This window comes from Lolium rigidum, chromosome 1, assembly GCF_022539505.1.
Source record: "Lolium rigidum isolate FL_2022 chromosome 1, APGP_CSIRO_Lrig_0.1, whole genome shotgun sequence".
Lineage (NCBI taxonomy): Eukaryota > Viridiplantae > Streptophyta > Magnoliopsida > Poales > Poaceae > Lolium > Lolium rigidum.
In genome coordinates, this window is record NC_061508.1 from 300,783,259 (window position 1) to 300,804,730 (window position 21,472).

The following is a 21,472-nucleotide window of genomic DNA, read 5'->3' on the forward strand; positions in this document are numbered from 1 at the left end:
CATATACGGGAACACAAAGATATATGTACAACTGAGATGCTTTTTTCATCCATGAATGGATTGGCAAAGGTATGTAACTGAACTGTTTTTATATTCATATACGAAGCATGAGTCAACAAACTCTTAATATTGTGTCAAAAAAAAATGTACATACTCCTCAACTGATTTATGGGTATATAAATTCAGTACAGTATACTTTCCAAATGCATATGGAAATTTCCAAATGCATATGGAAAGAAACTTGTCTAAGAAACTGCCAGTTACATCCAGTTGTAGAAATTATGTAGAAGACTTCCCATGCAAACGAATCCGAGATAATAGATGAACACATGCTTGTCCCGTACAAACTAAACTATATATCTATATAAGCTGATGGTGATATCATCATATCTATAATGTATGCACATTATAAATTACAATCATCATAGAATCTATAGTAAACACCAAAATAGGCATGTCAGAACAGCATGATTCAGAAGAAAAGACAAATTTTCATGGGTTACCAATACATATATATTCAAAATTTATTATTAGTTGTCAAAATATATGAAAGCTGAGTATTCAGGAATGCGATGAACAACACCAAACAATCAGGAAATTTAGATATTAAATAGACATATATACTGTGCAAACATGGCCAAATAATACACACCTGAAGTATGTGTTGTGTGGCTGAGTTAATTCGTATCATATATTGTACAAACATGGTCATATAATTCACACCTGAATTATATTTGTTGTTTAGCCAAGTTAATTCGTCACATGGTAATATAATTCACACCTGAATTATATTTGTTGTGTAGCTGAGTTATTTTGTATGTATACTCAAGAACTTGGCACATATGTACCAGGAGTATTATGGCAGAACAATTCAGCTCTTCATTATCTACCACACTACTTGATACTTCAAGGTGAACATATACCCCCACTTCATGAACTTGTTAACTAACGCTTTGGTAGTATCTTCAACCATAGAAATAACAGATATCAGTATAGAAATGAAGTGATTGCTTGTCCAGGCAAGGATTAATAGACATATAAGATTAGTTGATGGAATTTGCCTTAAAGGCCTTTTGAAGTGCAGATTACATGACCATCGAGAAATAAGGAAAATACATACTGATATCTGAATTGGATATCTCTTCATTTGTGTATATATAGCAACCCACTATGGCCTGCAGAATTTGCCCACAAATGCTGCAATAGATACGATTAACATGTAACCATGTGAATCCTTCCTAAAATCTTGTAGTGGTCCTAAAAGGGAAAAGAGATGTACATAACCGTACAATGTGGCAACAGGTTGTTTCAAGTAGAGACCAAGATCTGAAGAATTAGCAACCTAAAATCCGACTGGTCTGCAGAAATTAAATGAAAAAGTCAGAACCTCATGAGTATGCACACGGCCGGCCGGAGAACATCAGGATAGAGCGATATGTGAACTTGTGAATATGCAACCATTGGAGAGACCAGAGTATTCAGATCTGGTAGTAACTGCGTGATGTGGGGTGGGGGGGGGAGACATGAGGTAGGTAGAGAGAGAGAGAGAGGATACATGAGGGGAAGGGTTTCTGACCTTTCTCGTTCGCCGCCTCCATGAGTATGTATCCCTGTGTGTGGTCGATCATTGCTCCCACCAAATCGATCGTGTGATGGTGGTGTCCCAATAAATTCGAAGAAATCTGCAGCTAGCAGACCGAGAAGCCCAAAAATCCAACAAAGCCGATGGCTCAGAGGTACCAGCATGCAGAGTCGATCCCATTAAATCAGATGCAGTGAGGAAACATGGAGCCGATTTCCAGCCGGACCTCAACCTGCCAAATTGGGAAGACGTATCGAGCGACTGAAAAAAGTGAAGAAGGAATAAGAATGGGGGAGCGCCTAGGCACCAGCATGGAGGCCATGGCAGCGGTGGCGGCCTGCTTTTTAAGCTCGAGACTGAAGCGGCGGATGAGTTCCATCTAGCAGTTTCCAGTCACGATTGGTGGGATTTATGAGGCATTTTCAGCGGCATTTGTGAGGAGGAGGGCTAAGGTCGCAGTTGTAACATTCGCGGCTGGAAAACTGGTAGGAAGGAGGGCGGATCGGAGGCGGAGTGGTGCGAGCGTTGGCGATGGACGAACGGAGGCGGAGCTGTGGTGGGGGAGAGATGGATGGGGACGCGAGGAAGAGGAAGAGAGTCTGCCGTTTGATGGGCCGGTGTCGGGCCATCTGGAGAGATCGCTGAGGACGCGAGGAAGGGGAAGAGATCGATGTCGATGGGGAGAGGATCCGCGCATGTGGTTGTCCGTCCGTTCGGGCGTGGCGTCAGGAAAGCGTGGTGTGCCTCCGATCGGGCGAGGGCGTGGCGGCTGGAGAGGAAGGCCCGGCTGGAGAGGAAGGCCCAACGGGGCGTGCCGGCCTGCACGTCCGTTCGGGCGTGCCGTGTGGAGACGAAGGGCAACCGAGCGTGTCGGGGCGCGTCGGTCCGGCAAGAAATTTTACCTAGTGACGTGGCTCAATGTGAGGGCAGGAAAATGGGACCATCTATTAAGAAAGAGAAGATAGTTTAACATGGCCTCAGTTGTGCTGCCGGTGTGGAATACTTACTAGTTTGCTGCAACTTAACTAGTTGAAACAGGCATTGAGGGGCAATCAACCTCCATTAGAAAGACAAGATCATCGGTAAAATATAGGTTTAATAGGGTGAGACGCATATTCATTGTAAGTAGTGAACCTACTGCATTGAGTTCCACATGATTAGTGATGTTGACAATGAGAAGAGATGAACAAGCCAGCAGCAACAATTAGATCTAGAGTACAATACGCAGGAGAAGATAAAGAGCTATAACCATCCATCAGCATCGGCAAGTTCAGGAATTGGGTCAGAGTGGATGGCCATGTCTGCTCCATGGATTCTATCAGTATGCATATCAGGTCCCTCCGTGCTGCCCCTTCGCAGCATCATTAGGATGAGGCGGTACGGGAATTGGTGGCAGTTGATCGGTGTGACTCCTGTTGTTTTGAGAATCCACAGGAGCAGCAGCAAAGGCAGATGCAGGAGCATGCAGATTTGACAACAGTGACAGTCGAGGGGAACTCCGCTCGACGAATTCTATCAGTTCCATTGCCGTTGCATTCTCTTCTTCAGCCATCTTCTTCATCTGCTCCTTCATTGTCGCCAAATTAGCGTTAGCCATTGTGTTTTGTTCGTTACACATTCTCACTATCTGATCTACCATTTGCAACGCCTGACCATGAGAAGACTCTATTTCTACCCTTGTCTTGTCTCGAAATTCTGCAATCTCCTTAGAAATTTGTTCCTTCAATTCTGCCCTCAACTTCTCAATAGACAGAGATTTTTCCATGTACTCATCCATCGCAGTTTCCCAATGTCTATTCGTCTCATGAATCTTAGACTCGTAATGGGCTTTTAACTCCTGCAACCGTGGGTTGTTGGAGAAAAAATTGTGAGATGTAATAAGAAATTCAGCATGCATCATTAAAGAAACATCTTCGACAATATAGACAATGACCTTACTTTTCAATTAATTTCCATTGATTCACGTGTAAGTAATCAACACTTCCAATTATTAGACGTCTGACCACTGATGAAAAACAGGACAGCTATATGACTAGACGACATGAGAGTGTATCAACACGAGCAGGTCAATCAATTCCATTAATGCTGGGTATGATTATCTCTGACAGTGTGGGTATTATCTGTCTGCTACCTATAGCACATCAGATTGTTGGTCAGGTGAATGAGAGCAAACAAAAAAGACAACCCAGCATGTAATGTGTGGGCAAGCATTTTATGGTTTAGATATAAGAGAAACAACCATTGTCTGTACTGTTTTGACGGTTTTTCTCTAACAATGGTAAGCTATGTTGTGGAGTTGTGATAGAGATAACTACTGTTCCGTGTTGCTCCACTGAAAAAGTGAAACTATATTTATTTATTTTAACTGGAAAACTTTATGTTGTTCCTATCGATCAAGATGCCTAAAAAGCAACGATTCATAATTTGGCACGTATATACAAGTACACCAGAAGCAACAGACATAACCTCTAAGCGGCAGCAACCGTCCCACAGATTTCCTGGCGCGTAGAGGTTTATGATAAGCTTGTCTTCAAATTGTTCACCACACTGAGGGCACTGGGAAAAAAATAGGGATAAGTTCAAGATTAAACTCAAATACTGCATGTATACACAAAAATTCATGCATGGTACCTTCGCAGTGTCATCACCGCAACGATGCAGCCACTTCACTAGGCACGACCTGCCATACACATGTCCGCAAGGAATGCAACTGTGGCAGATAGGAGATGATCAATGGTAAAAGAAAATCACCAGCCCCATAGTTCAGAGTTCAGACACAACAAATGCATAAACGGATCATTCATGAAAAAATAAACATAGTTATGCCTCAAAAAAAGAAAGAAAAATACTGGTTGGTATCATCATAAGATGTGATAAGCACCTCCGTCAACAGCCTCCACTTTGCTACCACCCATTGCCACCTCCTTGGCACCTCTAAAACTGCAACCTCTCTTATCCTTTTGTGATCACCACTCCTACTGATAATCACCCGAAAACTACTACAGTTGATGTTGTGACGAAAGGAATTGCTAACCAATTTATTAGTGCTTATGTTATGGATAACTTGTAACCTAGTGAATGGTTGCACGATTAAATGTAAGTCTTATCTATTACTAAAAAACAACCTGTCTCTTACGAGGACAGAAGAAAATTTTCCAAATAAATAAAATAAAATACCAGGAACATTGGCCGCAAAGTTGTTGCATTGGAAAAAAAAAATCTTCACCAGACCTTAAATTTGTGACTAGAAATTGAGACAGAAAGCATTACTGCTGTGCAGATAGCCTATAGCATAGTGAACGGTTGCAAAATTAAATAAAAGTATTAACTATATTAAACCTCAACCTGTTTCTTACCAGGAAGCAAGCAGCTCTCACTTATAAATAGAGGATTGGTAACACACTAACACTCGCAGCAATTGGTGCATTACTGCATTGTAAAAGACAATGCACTACTTTTGTTTCACTCTCTCTCTCTCTCTCAATTCACTGACGAAATGAAAGCTAACCAGAGACGGACGTTTTTTTCCGCGCAGTGTAAAACATTACTGCTTTTCTGTTCTTCCTTGCTATTTATTCAGAGATTTGGACGTGGTGTTTTACCCCAGCAGGATAGTGCCATCTAATGATCTGAGGTGTGCATCGTGGCCCTCCTACGATGATGGATCGCACAGACTGTGTCCTCGCCAGGCTAGATGATAACAGAAAGTAACTGAAAAATCGCTAACCGAACCAAAAATTGTCTAAACAAATTAACCCCTATGGGTTCAGACTACTAATAACTGAACTAACTGAAGTAAATGGAGGCATCAGGGTTTGATCAACACTACTGTACATTCTATGATAAACAATTTCCAGCCACATCATGGAGAGATACTAATTGCGTGCCAGTTAACTAGGAATCTAACACGTACACGCGCACAATAAGAAATCCCACATATTTTCTCGGTGCCACAGTGAATAGCGCATATTCAGGCCATATTCTAAACTTGAGCACAATATATGGAGCAGCTGGCTCAGCAGTAAACACCAATGGTAAACATAAACACAGACGAGACAGTCTCCCTCACCAGATGCGGTGGTCGCCGTTGCAGGTCCAAGGCTCCATACAGACGGGGCAGGTCGGCGCCGGCGGTGGCATGGTCACTGCGCCGTCAGCGCCTCCAGCCGCCGCGTCCTCCATCTCCGTGGTGGCCGGAACTCCCGAATCGGACGGGATTGGAGCAGACATTGGTGAGAGATTTGGCAGGGCAGTGGGACTGACCGAAGTCCACAGCGGAGTAAATGGCGAACGGCTTTGGTTGGTTCCTCGGGTATCGCGCCAAAATGACGAAGCCGTGGGCTGAGGGCCGAGGGCCCAGCTATAGGCATTGGCGTGTGTTTTCAAAAGGTCCTACTCAATGTTTGCAGCTTTCCAATTTAGACGATTTCCGAAGAACACATTCAGTAACCCCTTGATCTATAATAAGTGTCAGAATTTTATACTAATCTTATATAAATCTTGTACGAAAACATTTATATTTATTTTAGATTACAGGGAGTACTTTTTCCAAAAAGACGTAAGACCATATATTATCTGAAATTAGCTCTTACAAAAACACCCTTTAAAAAAGAAATAAAACACAAGTCCTTGAAAAGTCCAGTGCATCATCAGAAAAGATCAATGCCAGCTCTAGGCTATAATTCCAACTCTGGCTAGAAAAAGATGGGGGACACAAAACTCACAAGTTCCCCGACAAAGTTGCACCTTGTTGAGGTTCATCGGCTGGAGGTGGAATTCGAGAACACCAGTGCGCCGCGACATCATCCTCTTCACAAGACGCCGCTGCGGTGACCTAGCATGCCACGATGATTTTCCCACGATGATTTTGATATATTATACGTTTTTTTTCCGACGTCGTATGCAAAAGTTAATGCGGTTTTACCCTTTTTCAAACCTTTTTTGCAAAAAAAATTGAAATTCAAATTTGTTAATTTTCCCTAATAGTAGGTTGCGTAACATACAGGAATCTCAAAAGATTTTACTTTTTTAATTTTCTATCATTTTCTATTTTACTTCCTATGAGTGTCGTGTTACGAACCGGTGCTAAAGATCCCGCACGAACCGGTGCTAATGCCCCCTGGACGTCCAGACCGCACGAACCGGTGCTAATGACCCCTTTATCACCGGTTCGTGCCAAATCCGGTGCAAAAGCTCTTTGGAGCAAAAAATCAAAGCCCTTGTTTCTACTAGTGAATGCGTGCGATGGGCGGGACTGTATGCATCTACTTTCTCCGGTTCATATTAATTGACTTTTTGTCTAGATTTCTATAGTATCTAGTTAAGTTTTAGTCTACATACATGTGTATCTAGATAAAATAAAGTCAATTAATTTGAACCATAGGAAGTACATTATGTTCGGTGCTTGCAATTTTCAGCGTTCAAAAATGATATAGTGACCATTGCAAAAAAAACATAGTGAGGGTCTGGGAAAACATTACCGACTCGAGATGCAATACGAGAGGCGATTGGGGAGGCGTTACCAAGGAGTGGATGGTCATCTGTCGGTGTGGACCCACGGTGATACCAGTCGTGACAAGGTGACACCCGATGATCATGTTGTGCAGAATTTGTGGGTTTTACCCTCCCACAGAAGCACGTGACCAGCCGAAGTGAACGCTAACCCTATTGCCTCTTGTCCACCGGTTTCCCTTCGTCTGCGTTGGATGTGCATGATGCGGCGGATTGTCATGAGTATTTTGGATGTCGGTGGAGGAACAACGAGGGGGCGACCGAGAGGCAAGGCAGTGGAAAGAGGTTCAAACTGGTTGTCTATCTTATGGAGATCCCTATCTTGAGCTGCGATACATGACCGTGACGCATCAAATACACCATTACATGATCCACCTTCCTTCCTCACAAACAATACGACAAAACCTGTTGGAGCTAGGGCATCTAGAATTGTCACAATATCAAAGGGGTGTGTGTGGTGTTGTCGCAATGAGTGTCCGGTTCAGGATTGGTCTTTGTGGTGTTGCAAGTCGACTAGTCGACTCTAGGAACATCTAGGAGGCAGGGAAGAATATATCCTCACCTCAATCCTCACAGAAAAAGATTTTATGGCAGATTACGTGATTAGAAAGGCGGTGGGAGAGGTAATTTGGTGGAGCCAATAAGATTCAAGTCTATCCACCGATGAACTTACATGGATTTTTATCTGGGCCACCAAGTGTCGTGCAACCAAATTGGCGCCTCTAGAGGAGGAACCACACCCTGGGAGATCGACCCTTCCACCCAACAACTAGATCGCCGTCCTCCATGGCCGCCGCCGTTACCGACGTTAGTGGCAGCGCCCTGGCTGGCAAAGATGGTGACGGTGAGGATGGCGTCCTCCTGGTTCTCTTCTTCGCGCGGAAAGGTGGAGCAGATGGGACACGCTGGACTTGCCACGACACCCGGTGTTGTAGCGGGAAGCAGTGGTCGAGAGGCGACCTAGGTCATGGTGCACGGTCGTGCGGGCCGCAACTAGCGGCAGTCTAGGTCCGTGGGCCGAAAGGTTGCAGTTGTTGCGCCCCCGCCATGGCCATCACTTCCCTCCATGGTCGTCGATCTTCTCTGACACAGTACTGTTAGTTGTGCGGGCGTGACAGCTAGGGTCATCCTTCATCTGACGGATTTTAGGTGCGGATCAGGCAGCTGGTGATGGCCGGATGGGCAGGGGCTCGGCCTGATTAAAGGTTACGGTCCTAGGGTTGCCACGAAGCAGATTAACTTGATGATTGTCCTCTAGGATCAGGCCGGAGTGTTGAGTTTTGGAAGGCTCCACCGGGGAACTCCCTAGTGCGCTTTATGCTCGGAGATTGCTGGCTCGGATGGGATTCGGTCGTGTGCGCTCGTATTTTTTTCCCAACATTTTGTTTCTGCAGAGAGTGGCGCGAAGCTTGTTATATGTTGCCATCAGGGGACATTTTTTAGTCCATGGTGAAGTCAGAGGAGAAGAATGTCATGGAAGCTAGAGTTAAGGACTAGTAATGGTGGTTCGAGTTTTTGCGGTGACGAGGAATTGGCTTGGTGTTTCAGGATTCGTATAGTAGCAGTATGCAAGTGGGGGACAACACATGTGAAGTTCAATGTCTTACCTTTCATGGTGAAAATCCAAGGTGTGATCTTAATTGGTTGTGCCTGACAATAACCTTGTTGAAAGCATTATTTTGAGAGCGGAGACAATCTTTAGGGTGAAAATCTAAGATCCTGGATCGGGCCACAATGACGTTTGTGTACTGTTTTTTTTTCTCGGAGGTGTTGCTTTTAGAGAACCTGGATTTCAGGTGTTATCTTGGTGATGTTTGTGCTGCTTCAAAGACTGGAGGGACTTTTCTTTTTTAGCTTTTTTTTATGTGTGCATTTGTGCTACCAGTAGGGTAGTGCACGGAGTTGTTAGCATAGAACCACCACATTCGCAGCTAAATCTTCATTTTGGTACCATTTTGTGTTTCGCGCGCAAAAAACCACCATATTTTGACGAGGTTTTCTCTCAAATAGCACGAATTCTGAATTGACAACAAATTGACATCATTTCTAACCTGTGGGGCCCAATTGGCAGGCCCAATTTGCTGAGGTGGATAAGAGGCCACCTATCAGTCCAGTTAAAAAGTCAAACAACGCAAAAAATAAATAAAAACAACAAAAAATAGAGGAGGAGCCCCCAACTGTATCCCCACCCCATCCCGACGGCCCAGACTAGGGCGGCGACCCCTGCTCATGCCGCCACAACTCCGGCGAGCTCCTCCTTGCGCGCTGCCACCTTCCTTTGTCTGCGCCGCTCGAGCGAGGCACGCCGGGGATGGGGAAGACGACCTCTGAACCCGCACGCAGCCGCCGAGCCATGCCCGTCCGCCGCCGCGCGCCTCGCCGTGCTCGCCAGCACCCATTCGTGGCTCCGATCGGCGGCCATCATCGTCAAGATTGAGGCGGCGGGGCCGACTCCTGAGGCTTGAGAGGCGGCTCCGCCGTGCTCGGGCCGCCACCGCCGTGCTCCGGTCGCCGCCGCCGTGCTCCTGCGAGGCAGGCCGCTGCCACCGTGCTCGAGCCAGACCGCCTGCCGACGTGCTCCTGCGAGGCAGGCGCTGCCATCGTGCTCGAGCCAGGTCGCCCGCCGCCGCCACCACCGACGTGCTCCTGCGAGGCGGCCGCTGTGCTTCGGCCGCCGCCGTGCTTGGGCATGGCAGACCGGCCACCGCCGCTGTGCTCCGGTCGTCGCCGCCCCGGCAAAGGGATGGGTAGCAGCCCCACCCGTGGTCTCCAGCGAGGGATAGAGATATTTTTTATTTTTTTCGTTTTAATGAGATTTTTTGTTTGTTAATATGGGTTGGCTTGTTAATATTGCCACGTCAGCCTTACGCGTGGGCCTTCCATGCCAGAATGGCTATCAATTCGTGTTTAATACCGGTTTAGTGTTTTTTGCAAAAATCTTAGCAAAATATGGTGATTTTTTGCCCCCGAAACATAAAGTGGTACTAAAATGGACATTTAGCTGGAATGTGGTGGTTTTTATGCTAACAACTCTAGTGCACGTTGCAGAAGCTGTGTCTATTGTTATCTTCACGATATTAATATATTTTCTTTATCGAAAAATTGGTGCCTCTAGTGATTAATGTGAGAAATGTGTGACTGCTGACAAATGAAGTTCTGATACAAATTCTACCATGATAAAGGTGTCGCGGTCTCGCGGACACTGCCCCAATGCAGTTTCAATCTGTTCATGGCTATCTCTCAAGAACCGTCATCCAACTTCTGGGAGAAACGAATTGGCCGCCAGAGCAGGAATGAGAAGAATGTGGTTGGATTGTTGGAACAAAATGCACGAAGCTTTGACAGACAAAACACTGATCTGGAGCAGCTGGTCTCACTCGCTAACGAGGACCTCTAACACTGGAAGCTAGCACATGTAGGAAGAAGAACAGCGGGCCTAGTAGAGGAGTAGTTTCTTTGATCTAGTTGTAGCGGGAGTGGGTGGCTGGTCCATATTTCTCTCACTGGTAGAAAAATGGCCTTCCGTCCAGCCCCATTAGTCGCCAAAATATAGGAACCGCGACTAATGGGGTCTTTGGTCGCGGTTCGGGTGGCGAACCGCGACTAAAGTGCTGGGCCCAGCGCGTTCGCTGGCCAGCTGTTGGACGGGAGGGGCTTTAGTCGCGGTTGGCCAGGCCAACCGCGACTAAAGGTCCCCGAAGGCCTTTAGTCGCGGTTGGCCAGGCCAACCGGGACTAAAGGCCCATCCCTATAAAAGGGCCTCAGCTCACAGCACTTAGCCATTTGGTGCCACTTCTCTTCACAAGCTTCACAAGGGGGTGTAGGTTTGCTTTTGGTTTCTCTTATGCACACAAGGTGTTTGATAAAAATGCCCCAAGAGCATGAAACAAACATGATATGAAGTGTTGGAGCCACACTTGAGCTTCCTTATTTATTTTTTCCTCCTCGATCGCGGTTAGCAACTTGAACCTTTTCATGTGTCATTGATAAAATATGCATGTGTGTAGTTCATTGTTTAATTTATATTGTTTGTAGCTAGTTAGTTTAACAAATGCATGATGGTTAATTATATATTTTATATTATAATAATGTAGATGAATCGGCAATGGATGTACGGTAACCGACTCTTCGGCGATTTCACTACGGGTTTGAAAGATTTCCTCGTAGTGGCTAATGCGAACAAGCAGGGGGGTTTTGTTATCTGTCCATGTGTTAACTGTAAGAATCGGAAGGGTTACTCTTCCTCAAGAGATGTTCACATGCACCTGCTTCGGCACGGTTTCATGCCAAGCTATAATTGTTGGACCAAGCATGGAGAAAGAGGGGTTATAATGGAAGAAGATGAAGAAGGGGATGATTTCATCGATGAAAGCTATCTTGCTCATTTCGGTGATACTTTCATGGAGGATGCTGAAGGTGAAGGAGAAGGTGAAGGGGAAGGTGAAGAAGAGGCACGTGATGAGCCCGTTGATGATCTTGGTCGGACCATTGCTGATGCACGGAGACGCTGCGAAACTGAAAAGGAGAGGGAGAATTTGGATCGCATGTTAGAGGATCACGAAAGGCGCTGTACCCCGGATGCGATGATGGTCTCGAAAAAGCTGGGCTGCACACTCGGATTTGCTGAAATGGAAGGCACAGGCAGGTGTAGCTGACTCGGCATTTGAAAACTTGCTGAAAATGTTGAAGAATATGTTTCCAAAGAATAACGAGTTGCCCGCCGGTACGTACGAAGCAAAGAAGGTTGTCTGCCCTCTAGGTTTAGAGGTTCGAAGATACATGCATGCATCAACGATCGCATCCTCTACCGCGGTGAATACGAGAATTTGAATGAATGCCCGGTATGCACTGCATTGCGTTATAAGATCAGAGGCGATGACCCTGGTGGCGATGTTGAGGGCCAGAAACCCAGGAAGAGGGTTCCCGTCAAGGTGATGTGGTATGCTCCTATAATACCACGGTTGAAACGTCTGTTTAGGAACAGAGAGCATGCCAAGTTGTTGCGATGGCACAAAGAGGACCGTAAGTCGGACGGGGAGTTGAGACACCCCGCAGATGGAACGCAATGGACAAAGATCGACAGAGAGTTCAAAGATTTTGCAGCTGACGCAAGGAACATAAGATTTGGTCTAAGTACGGATGACATGAATCCTTTTGGCGAGCGGAGCTCCGGCCCATAGCACCTGGCCCGTGACTCTATGCATCTACAACCTTCCTCCTTGGTTGTGCATGAAGCGGAAGTTCATTATGATGCCGGTGCTCATCCAAGGTCCGAAGCAACCCGGCAACGACATTGATGTGTACCTAAGGCCATTAGTTGATGAACTTTTACAACCGTGGGGCAGACTCGGTGTCCGTGTGTGGGATGAGCACAAAGAAGAGGAATTTGACCTACGAGCGTTGCTTTTCGTAACCATCAACGATTGGCCTGCTCTTAGTAACCTTTCGGGATCGTCAAATAAGGGATACAATGCATGCACGCATCGCTTACATGAGACCGAAAGTGTACATTTGCCAAATTGTAAGAAGAACGTGTACCTTGGGCATCGTCGATTTCTTCCGAAAATTCATCCATTTAGAAAGAAAGGCAAGCATTACAACGGCAAGGCAGATCACCGGCCGAAGCCTGCGGAATGTACTGGTGTTGAGGTATTTGATATGGTCAAGGATTTGAAAGTCATCTTTGGAAAGGGTCCTGGCGGACAATCAGTTCCGAAGGGAGCTGACGGGCACGCAGCCATGTGGAAGAAGAAATCTATATTCCGGGAGCTAGAATATTGGAAAGTCCTAGAAGTCCGCTCCGCAATCGACGTGATGCACGTTACGAAGAATATTTGCGTGAACCTCCTAAGCTTCTTGGGCGTGTATGGGAAGACAAATGATACAAAGGAAGCACGGCAGGACCGAGCAACGTTTGAAAGACCCCGATAACCGGCATCCGGAATGGTTTCAAGGTCGTGCCGCCTACGCTCACGACCAAAGAAGAGAAGGTCATCTTTTTTGAATGCCCGAGCGAGTATGAAGGTCCCGTCTGGATTCTCGTCCAATATAAAGGGAATAATAAACATGGCGGAGAAAAAGTTCCAAAACCTGAAGTCTCACGACCGCCACGTGATTATGACGCAATTGCTTCCGATTGCTTTGAGGGGCTCCCGCCGAAAAATGTTCGAGTAGCCATTGTGAAGCTATGTGCATTCCTCAATGCAATCTCTCGAAGGTAATCAATCCGAAGTTCTACCACGGTTACGGAACGATGTGGTCCAATGTCTTGTCGGCTTTTGAGTTGGTGTTCCCGCCATCCTTCTTCAACATTATGACGCACCTCCCGGTTCACCTAGTCGAAGAGATTTCCATTCTCGATCCTGTATTTCTACACAATATGTTCCCCTTCGAGAGGTTCATGGGAGTATTAAAGAAATATGTTCGTAACGGTGCTAGGCCGGAAGGAAGCATCGCCAAGGGCTATGGAAATGAGGAGGTAATTGAGTTTTGTGTTGACTTTGTTCCTGACCTTAAGCCGATTGGTCTTCCTCGATCGCGGCACGAGGGGAGACTAAGTGGAAAAGGTACGATCGGAAGGAAATCAACGATATGTATGGACGGCCATTCTCTGATCGAAGCACACCACACGGTTCGACCAATTCCAGCTTGGTGGCTCCGTACTTTGAGAAACACAAGAATATTTTACGCTCGGACAACCCTGGGAAGCCTGAATCCTGGATTAGGAAGGCCCACATGGAGACTTTCGGCAGTTGGTTGAGAAAACATTTAATGAATGACAATAAGGTTGTAGATCAGTCGTACATGTTGGCCAAGACACCATCTTCGACTATAACGACTTTCCAAGGGTACGAGATAAATTGGAATACATTTTACACGATCGCCCAAGATAAAAAGAGCACCAACCAAAACAGTGGTGTCCGCTTTGATGCAACGAACCGAGAATGGGCAAAAGGTCACATATTATGGTTACATAGAGGAGATATGGGAACTTGACTATGGACCCTCCTTTAAGGTCCCTTTGTTCCGGTGCAAATGGTTCAAGCTAACAGGAGGTGGGGTAAAGGTGGACCAAGCAATACGGAATGACAATGGTGGATTTCAACAATCTTGGTTACCTTGACGAACCATTCGTCCTAGCGAAAGATGTCGCTCAGGTTTTCTATGTGAAGGACATGAGTAGCAAACCGAGGAAACGGAAAGATAAGAAAACGATCAGTACATCATGCGATGATCCAAAGTGCCACATTGTTCTTTCAGGGAAAAGAAATATCGTGGGAGTGGAGGACAAGACAGACATGTCAGAAGATTATAATATGTTTGGTGAAATTCCGCCCTTCAAAGTGAACACCGACCCAAGCATTAAGTTAAATGATGAGGATGCTCCATGGATACGGCCCAATCGTAAGCAAGCAGGGACACAAGGGAAGAAATGATGTGTAATAATTTATTGTACCAAACTTTGTTGAATGGATCATGTGAATTATATTATCCGTGATGTGTTCTGGTGTCCATTTTCGAATGATTCGATTGATTCGAGATAGCACCGATGATACATGAAATTTGGAGTGATTTAGTCATACTCCTGCCTAGGCGTATAATATGCATACTCGTAGTCTTCATAGTCGCCGCCGTTGTACTGGTAGTCGTTGATGTCTACGGGTGCTTCTATTCTTGTAGACAGTGTTGGGCCTCCAAGAGCAGAGGTTTGTAGAACAGCAGCAAGTTTCCCTTAAGTGGATCACCCAAGGTTTATCGAACTCAGGGAGGAAGAGGTCAAAGATATCCCTCTCATGCAACCCCGCAACCACAAAGCAAGAAGTCTCTTGTGTCCCCAACACACCTAATAGGTGCACTAGTTCGGCGAAGAGATAGTGAAATACAGGTGGTATGAATAAATATAAGCGGTAGCAACGGCACCCGGAAAAGTGCTTGCCGGCGTGCGCTGATGGTGGTAATATTGCAGGAAGTACAGATGCAGTAAAACAGTAAACAAGCAGCGGTAGCAGTATTTAGGAACAAGGCCTAGGGATCATACTTTCACTAGTGGACACTCTCAACTTTGATCACATAACAGAATAAATAAATAGATGCTAGACTCTACACTCTCTTGTTGGATGATGAACACCACTAACCGTGTAGGATTACACGAACCCTCAATGCCGGAGTTAACAAGCTCCACAATATTCAATGTTCATATTTAAATAACCTTAGAGTGCATGACAGATCAACATAACCAAACCAAGTACTAACATAGCATGCACACTGTCACCTTCACACTACGAAAGGAGGCATAGATCACATCAATACCATCATAGCAATAGTTAACTTCATAATCTACAAGAGATCACAATCATAGCCCACGCCAAGTACTACACGGATGCACACACTGTCACCATTACACCGTGCGGAGGAATAAACTACTTTAATAATATCACTAGAGTAGCACACGAGATAAGTTGTGATACAAAACACATTGCAATCATAAAGAGATATAAATAAGCACTTCACTATGCCATTCATAACGAGTGAATAAGTATTCCGTGAAATATAGCCTAAGAGACCCACACGGTGCACACACTCGTCACCTTTACACACGTGGGACAAGGAGTCTCCGGAGATCACATAAGTAAAACCCACTTGACTAGCATAATGACATCTAGATTACAAGCATCATCATATGAATCTCAATCATGTAAGGCAGCTCATGAGATTATTGTATTGAAGTACATAGGAGAGAGATTAACCACATAGCTACCGGTACAGCCCCGAGCCTCGATGGAGAACTACTCCTCCTCATGGGAGACAGCAGCGTTGATGAAGATGGCGGTGGTGTCGATGGAGGAGCCTTCCGGGGGCACTTCCCCGTCCGGCGGCGTGCCGGAACGGAGACTCCGTCCCCCGCATCTTGGCTTCGCGATGGCGGCGGCTCCGGAAGGTTTCTCGTACCGTGGCTTTTCCCGTATCGTGTTTTAGGTCGGGGACCTTTTTATAGGCGAAGAGGCGGAGTCGGAGAGGCGACGAGGCGGTGACACACTAGGGGGCGCGGGCCACCCCTAGGCCGCGCCGCCCTATCATCTGGGGGCCCAGTGGCCCCCCTCTGGCGACTCTCGGGTGTTCTGGAAGCTTCGTGGAAAAATAGGATGCTGGGCCTTGATTTCGTCCGATTCCGAGAATATTTCCTTACTAGGATTTCTGGAACCAAAAACAGCAGAAAACAGGAACTGGCCCTTCGGCGTCTCGTCAATAGGCTAGTTCCGGGAAACGCATAATAATGACATAAAGTATGCATAAAACATGTAGATATCATCAATAATGTGGCATGGAACATAAGAAATTATCGATACGTCGGAGACGTATCAGCATCCCCAAGCTTAGTTCCTGCTCGTCCCGAGCAGGTAAACGATAACAAAGATAATTTCCGGAGTGACATGCCATCATAACCTTGATCATACTATTGTAAACATATGTAATGAATGCAGCGATCAAAACAATGGTAATGGCATGAGTAAACAAATGAATCATAAAGCAAAGACTTTTCATGAATAGTACTTAAAGACAAGCATCAATAAGTCTTGCATAAGAGTTAACTCATAAAGCAATAAATTAAAGTAAAGGTATTGAAGCAACACAAAGGAAGATTAAGTTTCAGCGGTTGCTTTCAACTTATAACATGTATATCTCATGGATAATTGTCAACATAGAGTAATATAACAAGTGCAATATGCAAGTATGTAGGAATCAATGCACAATTCACACAAGTGTTTGCTTCTTGAGGTGGAGAGAAATAGGTGAACTGACTCAACATAAAAGTAAAAGAATGTCCCTTCGCAGAGGGAAGCATTGATTAAATCATGTGCTAGAGCTTTTTAAGTTTTGAAATCATATAGAGAGCATGCAAATAAAGTTTTGAGAGGTGTTTGTTGTTGTCAACGAATGGTAGTGGGCACTCTAACTACCTCATCAACCAGACTTTCAAGAGCGGCTCCCATGAAGGACGTTATCTCTACCAGAAAGGTAGATCATCCCTCTTCTCTTTTGTTTACACATGTATTTTAGTTTCATTATTTATGGATGACACTCCTCCCAACCTTTTGCTTACACAAGCCATGGCTAACCGAATCCTCTGGTGCCTTCCAACAATCACATACCATGAAGGAGTGTCTATTTGCAAAATTAAGTTGCTTACCGATGAATCGAGCAAAACATGTGAAGAGAATTATTAATGCAGGTTAATTAATTGGGGCTGGGCACCCCATTGCCAGCTCTTTTTGCAAAATTATTGGATAAGCGGATATGCCACTAGTCCATTGGTGAAAGTCTGTCCGAAGTAAATGACAAGATCGAAAGATAAACACCACATACTTCCTCATGAGCTATAAAACATTGACACAAATATGGAGTAATAAAGTTTTGAATTGTTTAAAGGTAGCACATGAAGTAATTTACTTTGGAATGGCAGAGAAATACCATGTAGTAGGTAGGTATGGTGGACACAAATGGCATAGTGGTTGGCTCAAGGATTTTGGATGCATGAGAAGTATTCCCTCTCGATACAAGGCTTAGGCTAGCAAGGTTATTTGAAACAAACACAAGGATGAACCGGTGCAACAAAACTCACATAAAAGACATATTGTAAACATTATAAGACTCTACACCGTCTTCCTTGTTGTTCAAACTCTTTACTAGAAATTATCTAGACTTTAAAGAGACCAATTATACAAACCAAATTTTAGCAAGCTCTATGTATTTCTTCATTAATAGGTGCAAAGTATATGATGCAAGAGCTTAAACATGAGCACAACAATTTCCAAGTATCAAATTATTAAAGACATTTTACAATTACTACATGTAGCATTTCCCGATTCCAACCATATAACAATTTAACGAAGCAGTTTCAACCTTCGCCATGAACATTAAAAGCTAAGAACACATGTGTTCATATGAACCAGCGGAGCGTGTCTCTCTCCCACACAAGAATGATGGATCATATTTTATTCAAACAAAAACAAAAACAAACAGATGCTCCAAGTAAAGTACATAAGATGTGACCGAATAAAAATATAGTTTCAAGAGAAGAAACCTGATAAGTTGTCGATGAAGAAGGGGATGCCTTGGGCATCCCCAAGCTTAGATGCTTGAGTCTTCTTGAAATATGCAGGGATGAACCACGGGGGCATCCCCAAGCTTAGACTCTTCACTCTTCTTGATCATAGTATATCATCCTCCTCTCTTGACCCTTGAAAACTTCCTCCACACCAAACTCGAAACAAACTCATTAGAGGGTTAGTGCATAATCAAAAATTCACATGTTCAGAGGTGACACAATCATTCTTAACATTTCTGGACATTGCATAAAGCTACTGGACATTAATGGAACAAAGAAATTCATCCACCATAGCAAAAGAGGCAATGCGAAATAAAGGCAGAATCTGTCAAAACAGAACAGTCCGTAAAGATGGATTTTATTGAGGCACCAGACTTGCTCAAATGAAAATGCCCAAATTGAATGAAAGTTGCGCACATATCTGAGGATCACGCACGTAAATTGGCATATTTTTCTGAGCTACCTACAGAGAGGCAGGTCGAAATTCGTGACAGCAAAGAAATCTGTTACTGCGCAGCAATCCAAATCTAGTATGAACCTTACTATCAACAACTTTACTTGGCACAACAAAGCACAAAACTAAGATAAGAAGAGGTTGCTACAGTAGTAAACAACTTCCAAGACTCAAAATAAAATAGAGGTACTGTAGCAAAATAAACACATGGGTTATCTCCCAAGAAGTGTTTTCTTTATAGCCATTAAGATGGGCTCAGCAATTTTAATGATGTACTCCCAAGAAATAGTATTTGAAGCAAAAGAGAGCATCAAGAGGCAAATTCAAAACAAATTTAAGTCTAACATGCTTCCTATGCATAGGAATCTTGTAAATAAACAAGTTCATGAAGAGCAAAGTAACAAGCATAGGAAGATAAAACAAGTGTAGCTTCAAAAATTTCAGCACATAGAGAGGCATTTTAGTAACATGAAAATTTCTACGACCATATTTTCCTCTCTCATAATAACTTTCAGTAGCATCATGAGCAAACTCAACAATATAACTATCACATAAAGCATTCTTATCATGAGTCTCATACATAAAATTATTACTCTCCACATAAGCATAATCAATTTTATTAGTTGTAGTGGGAGCAAATTCAACAAAGTAGCTATCATTATTATTCTCATCATCAAATATAGGAGGCATATTGTAATCATAATCAAATTTATCCTCCATAACAGGCGGTAACGACTAATATCATTATAATCACCATAAATAGGAGGCAAAGTATCATCAAAGTAAATTTTCTCCTCAATGCTTGGGGGACTAAAAAGATCATGAAAACCAGTTTCCCCAAGCTTAGAACTTTCTATATCATTATCAACAATGGTGTTCAAAGCGTTCATACTAATATTACTACCGACATGCAAATAAGGTTCCATAGGTTTTTTAATTTTCGCATCAAACCATCCATGTCTTAAATCAGGAAATAGAATAAGAAGCTCATTGTTGTCCATTATGCCAAACTAGTGTAAACAAGAAACAAAAAGATGCAATTGCAGGATCTAAAGGAAATAGCTTCGAGCACTTACACAATGGCGCCAGAAAAGTGCTTTACCTGGGACCGAAGTATGAGTGCCTTTTACCTTTCCTCCCCGGCAACGGTGCCAGAAAATAGCTTGATGTCTACGGGTGCTTCTATTCTTGTAGACAGTGTTGGGCCTCCAAGAGCAGAGGTTTGTAGAACAGCAGCAAGTTTCCCTTAAGTGGATCACCCAAGGTTTATCGAACTCAGGGAGGAAGAGGTCAAAGATATCCCTCTCATGCAACCCTGCAACCACAAAGCAAGAAGTCTCTTGTGTCCCCAACACACCTAATAGGTGCATGATACGTCTCCAACGTATCTATAATTTCTGATGTTCCATGCTTGCTTTTTTTTTGACACGCAAGACTGTGAGGCAAAAGCCCCACAGCAATTTTCTTTTATTTAACTCTCAAAAAATAGTCCAGCCTTATGTACAAAAAAGAAAGAAACTATACAAAAGGGCTCTAAGGCAGAGCCCTAATCCAAGATAAAAGTCTATCCTTATGCTTCAATTTAATCCTATATTGCAGTAAAGATATATCATGAATGAACTTTGCCTTCCACTTAATGAAAGAGCTTTTCTCAGCACTGAAGATTTTCCCATTCCTGATCAACCAGATATTCCAACAAGCCAGAATAATGACTTCCATGAAGAAAGGCTGAGCAAAACTTCTCCTGGCCTTATTCAACACTACTTGCATATTATCATCACCCTCCCAATCAATCTGAAGATAGTTCCATATTCTCGAGCTAAAGGTACACTCAAAAAACAGGTGTATCCGGTCCTCAAGAATTCTCCCAGGGCACAATACACAATGCTCATCTTCAGTTACTTTCCAATGTCTCCTCTTCAACAAATCTCTTGTATTCAACCTGTCTGACAGAAGTAACCAAGCAAAAACCTTATGCTTCATCACACAGCTAGACTTCCAAAGCCATTTATACACACTAGGCACCTGAATATGTTTATGTATGTGACTATAAAAATTAGCTGAGGAATAGCTATCTCCCCAACAATAGGCCCACATATCTTTCCCCTGTGTCAAAGGATTATTCTGCATCAAAAGCTTGAGTTGCTCTAGTTCCTGATAAGCTTGAGGAGACAAGGGTAAATAAAACAGAGATGTAATGTCCTCCTCCTGATAAACCTTTAAAACAGAATGATTGGGGAACAAGGCATAAGAAAATAATCTGGGATATCTTCGACACGAGTGGCACGTGATGAACCATTCACCTTCCAATTATCGGACCGGAAGAGCATAGTATCCCCAAGCACCATGAGTTATAACGACCACTCCTCTGTAATTATCAACATGCTTCATAACATCCCTCCACCAAAAGGATCCACATAATTTCTCCTCATGAGGTATTTTCCCTTCATAATATGCAGACCATACCAGACTCACCCATGGTAACTCCCTTTTATTGTAGAACTTATCTAGGAACTTCAGCAACAAAGCAGCATTTTGTTTCTGGAAATTTATTATGCCTAGTCCACCCTTTAACTTTGGCTTACAAATCATATCCCATGCAGCCAAAGATTGTTTAGGCACCCCATCTTTATCCCTCCACAAGCACTGCCTCAAAATTCTATCCAGCTGATTTTTCAGCCCCACTGGTAGTTGCAAAGAACACAGAAAATGCAAAGGCATGGAAGCTAAGGCAGAATTGATTAACTGCAAACGAGCTCCTTGTGACAAAAAACTTGAACGTTTCATGCTTGTTTTATGACAATACCAACATGTTTTG

General features: G+C 44.0%; 1 protein-coding gene across 1 annotated transcript; it reads right to left on the reverse strand.

The window, feature by feature from the left end:
• Positions 1-2,725: 2,725 nt before the first annotated feature.
• On the reverse strand, positions 2,726-5,706 carry LOC124684013. Its single transcript, XM_047218424.1, has 4 exons — positions 5,652-5,706; positions 4,214-4,292; positions 4,049-4,138; positions 2,726-3,419 (listed from the first exon to the last, which is right to left on the reverse strand). The coding sequence occupies exons 1-4, from the start codon at positions 5,687-5,689 to the stop codon at positions 2,913-2,915; spliced, it is 714 nt and encodes a 237-aa protein (XP_047074380.1). The 5' UTR covers positions 5,690-5,706; the 3' UTR covers positions 2,726-2,912.
• Positions 5,707-21,472: the final 15,766 nt, after the last annotated feature.

Excerpts from the sequence above, each read along its gene's own strand:
- LOC124684013 (XM_047218424.1), bottom strand. The coding sequence starts at position 5,689 with ATGGAGCCTTGGACCTGCAACGGCGACCACCGCATCTG. Across the intron at positions 4,139-4,213 it reads GCGGTGATGACACTGCGAAG|TGCCCTCAGTGTGGTGAACA; the intron begins GTACCATGCATG and ends TTTTTTTCCCAG. Across the intron at positions 3,420-4,048 it reads ACGGTTGCTGCCGCTTAGAG|GAGTTAAAAGCCCATTACGA; the intron begins GTTATGTCTGTT and ends CCACGGTTGCAG.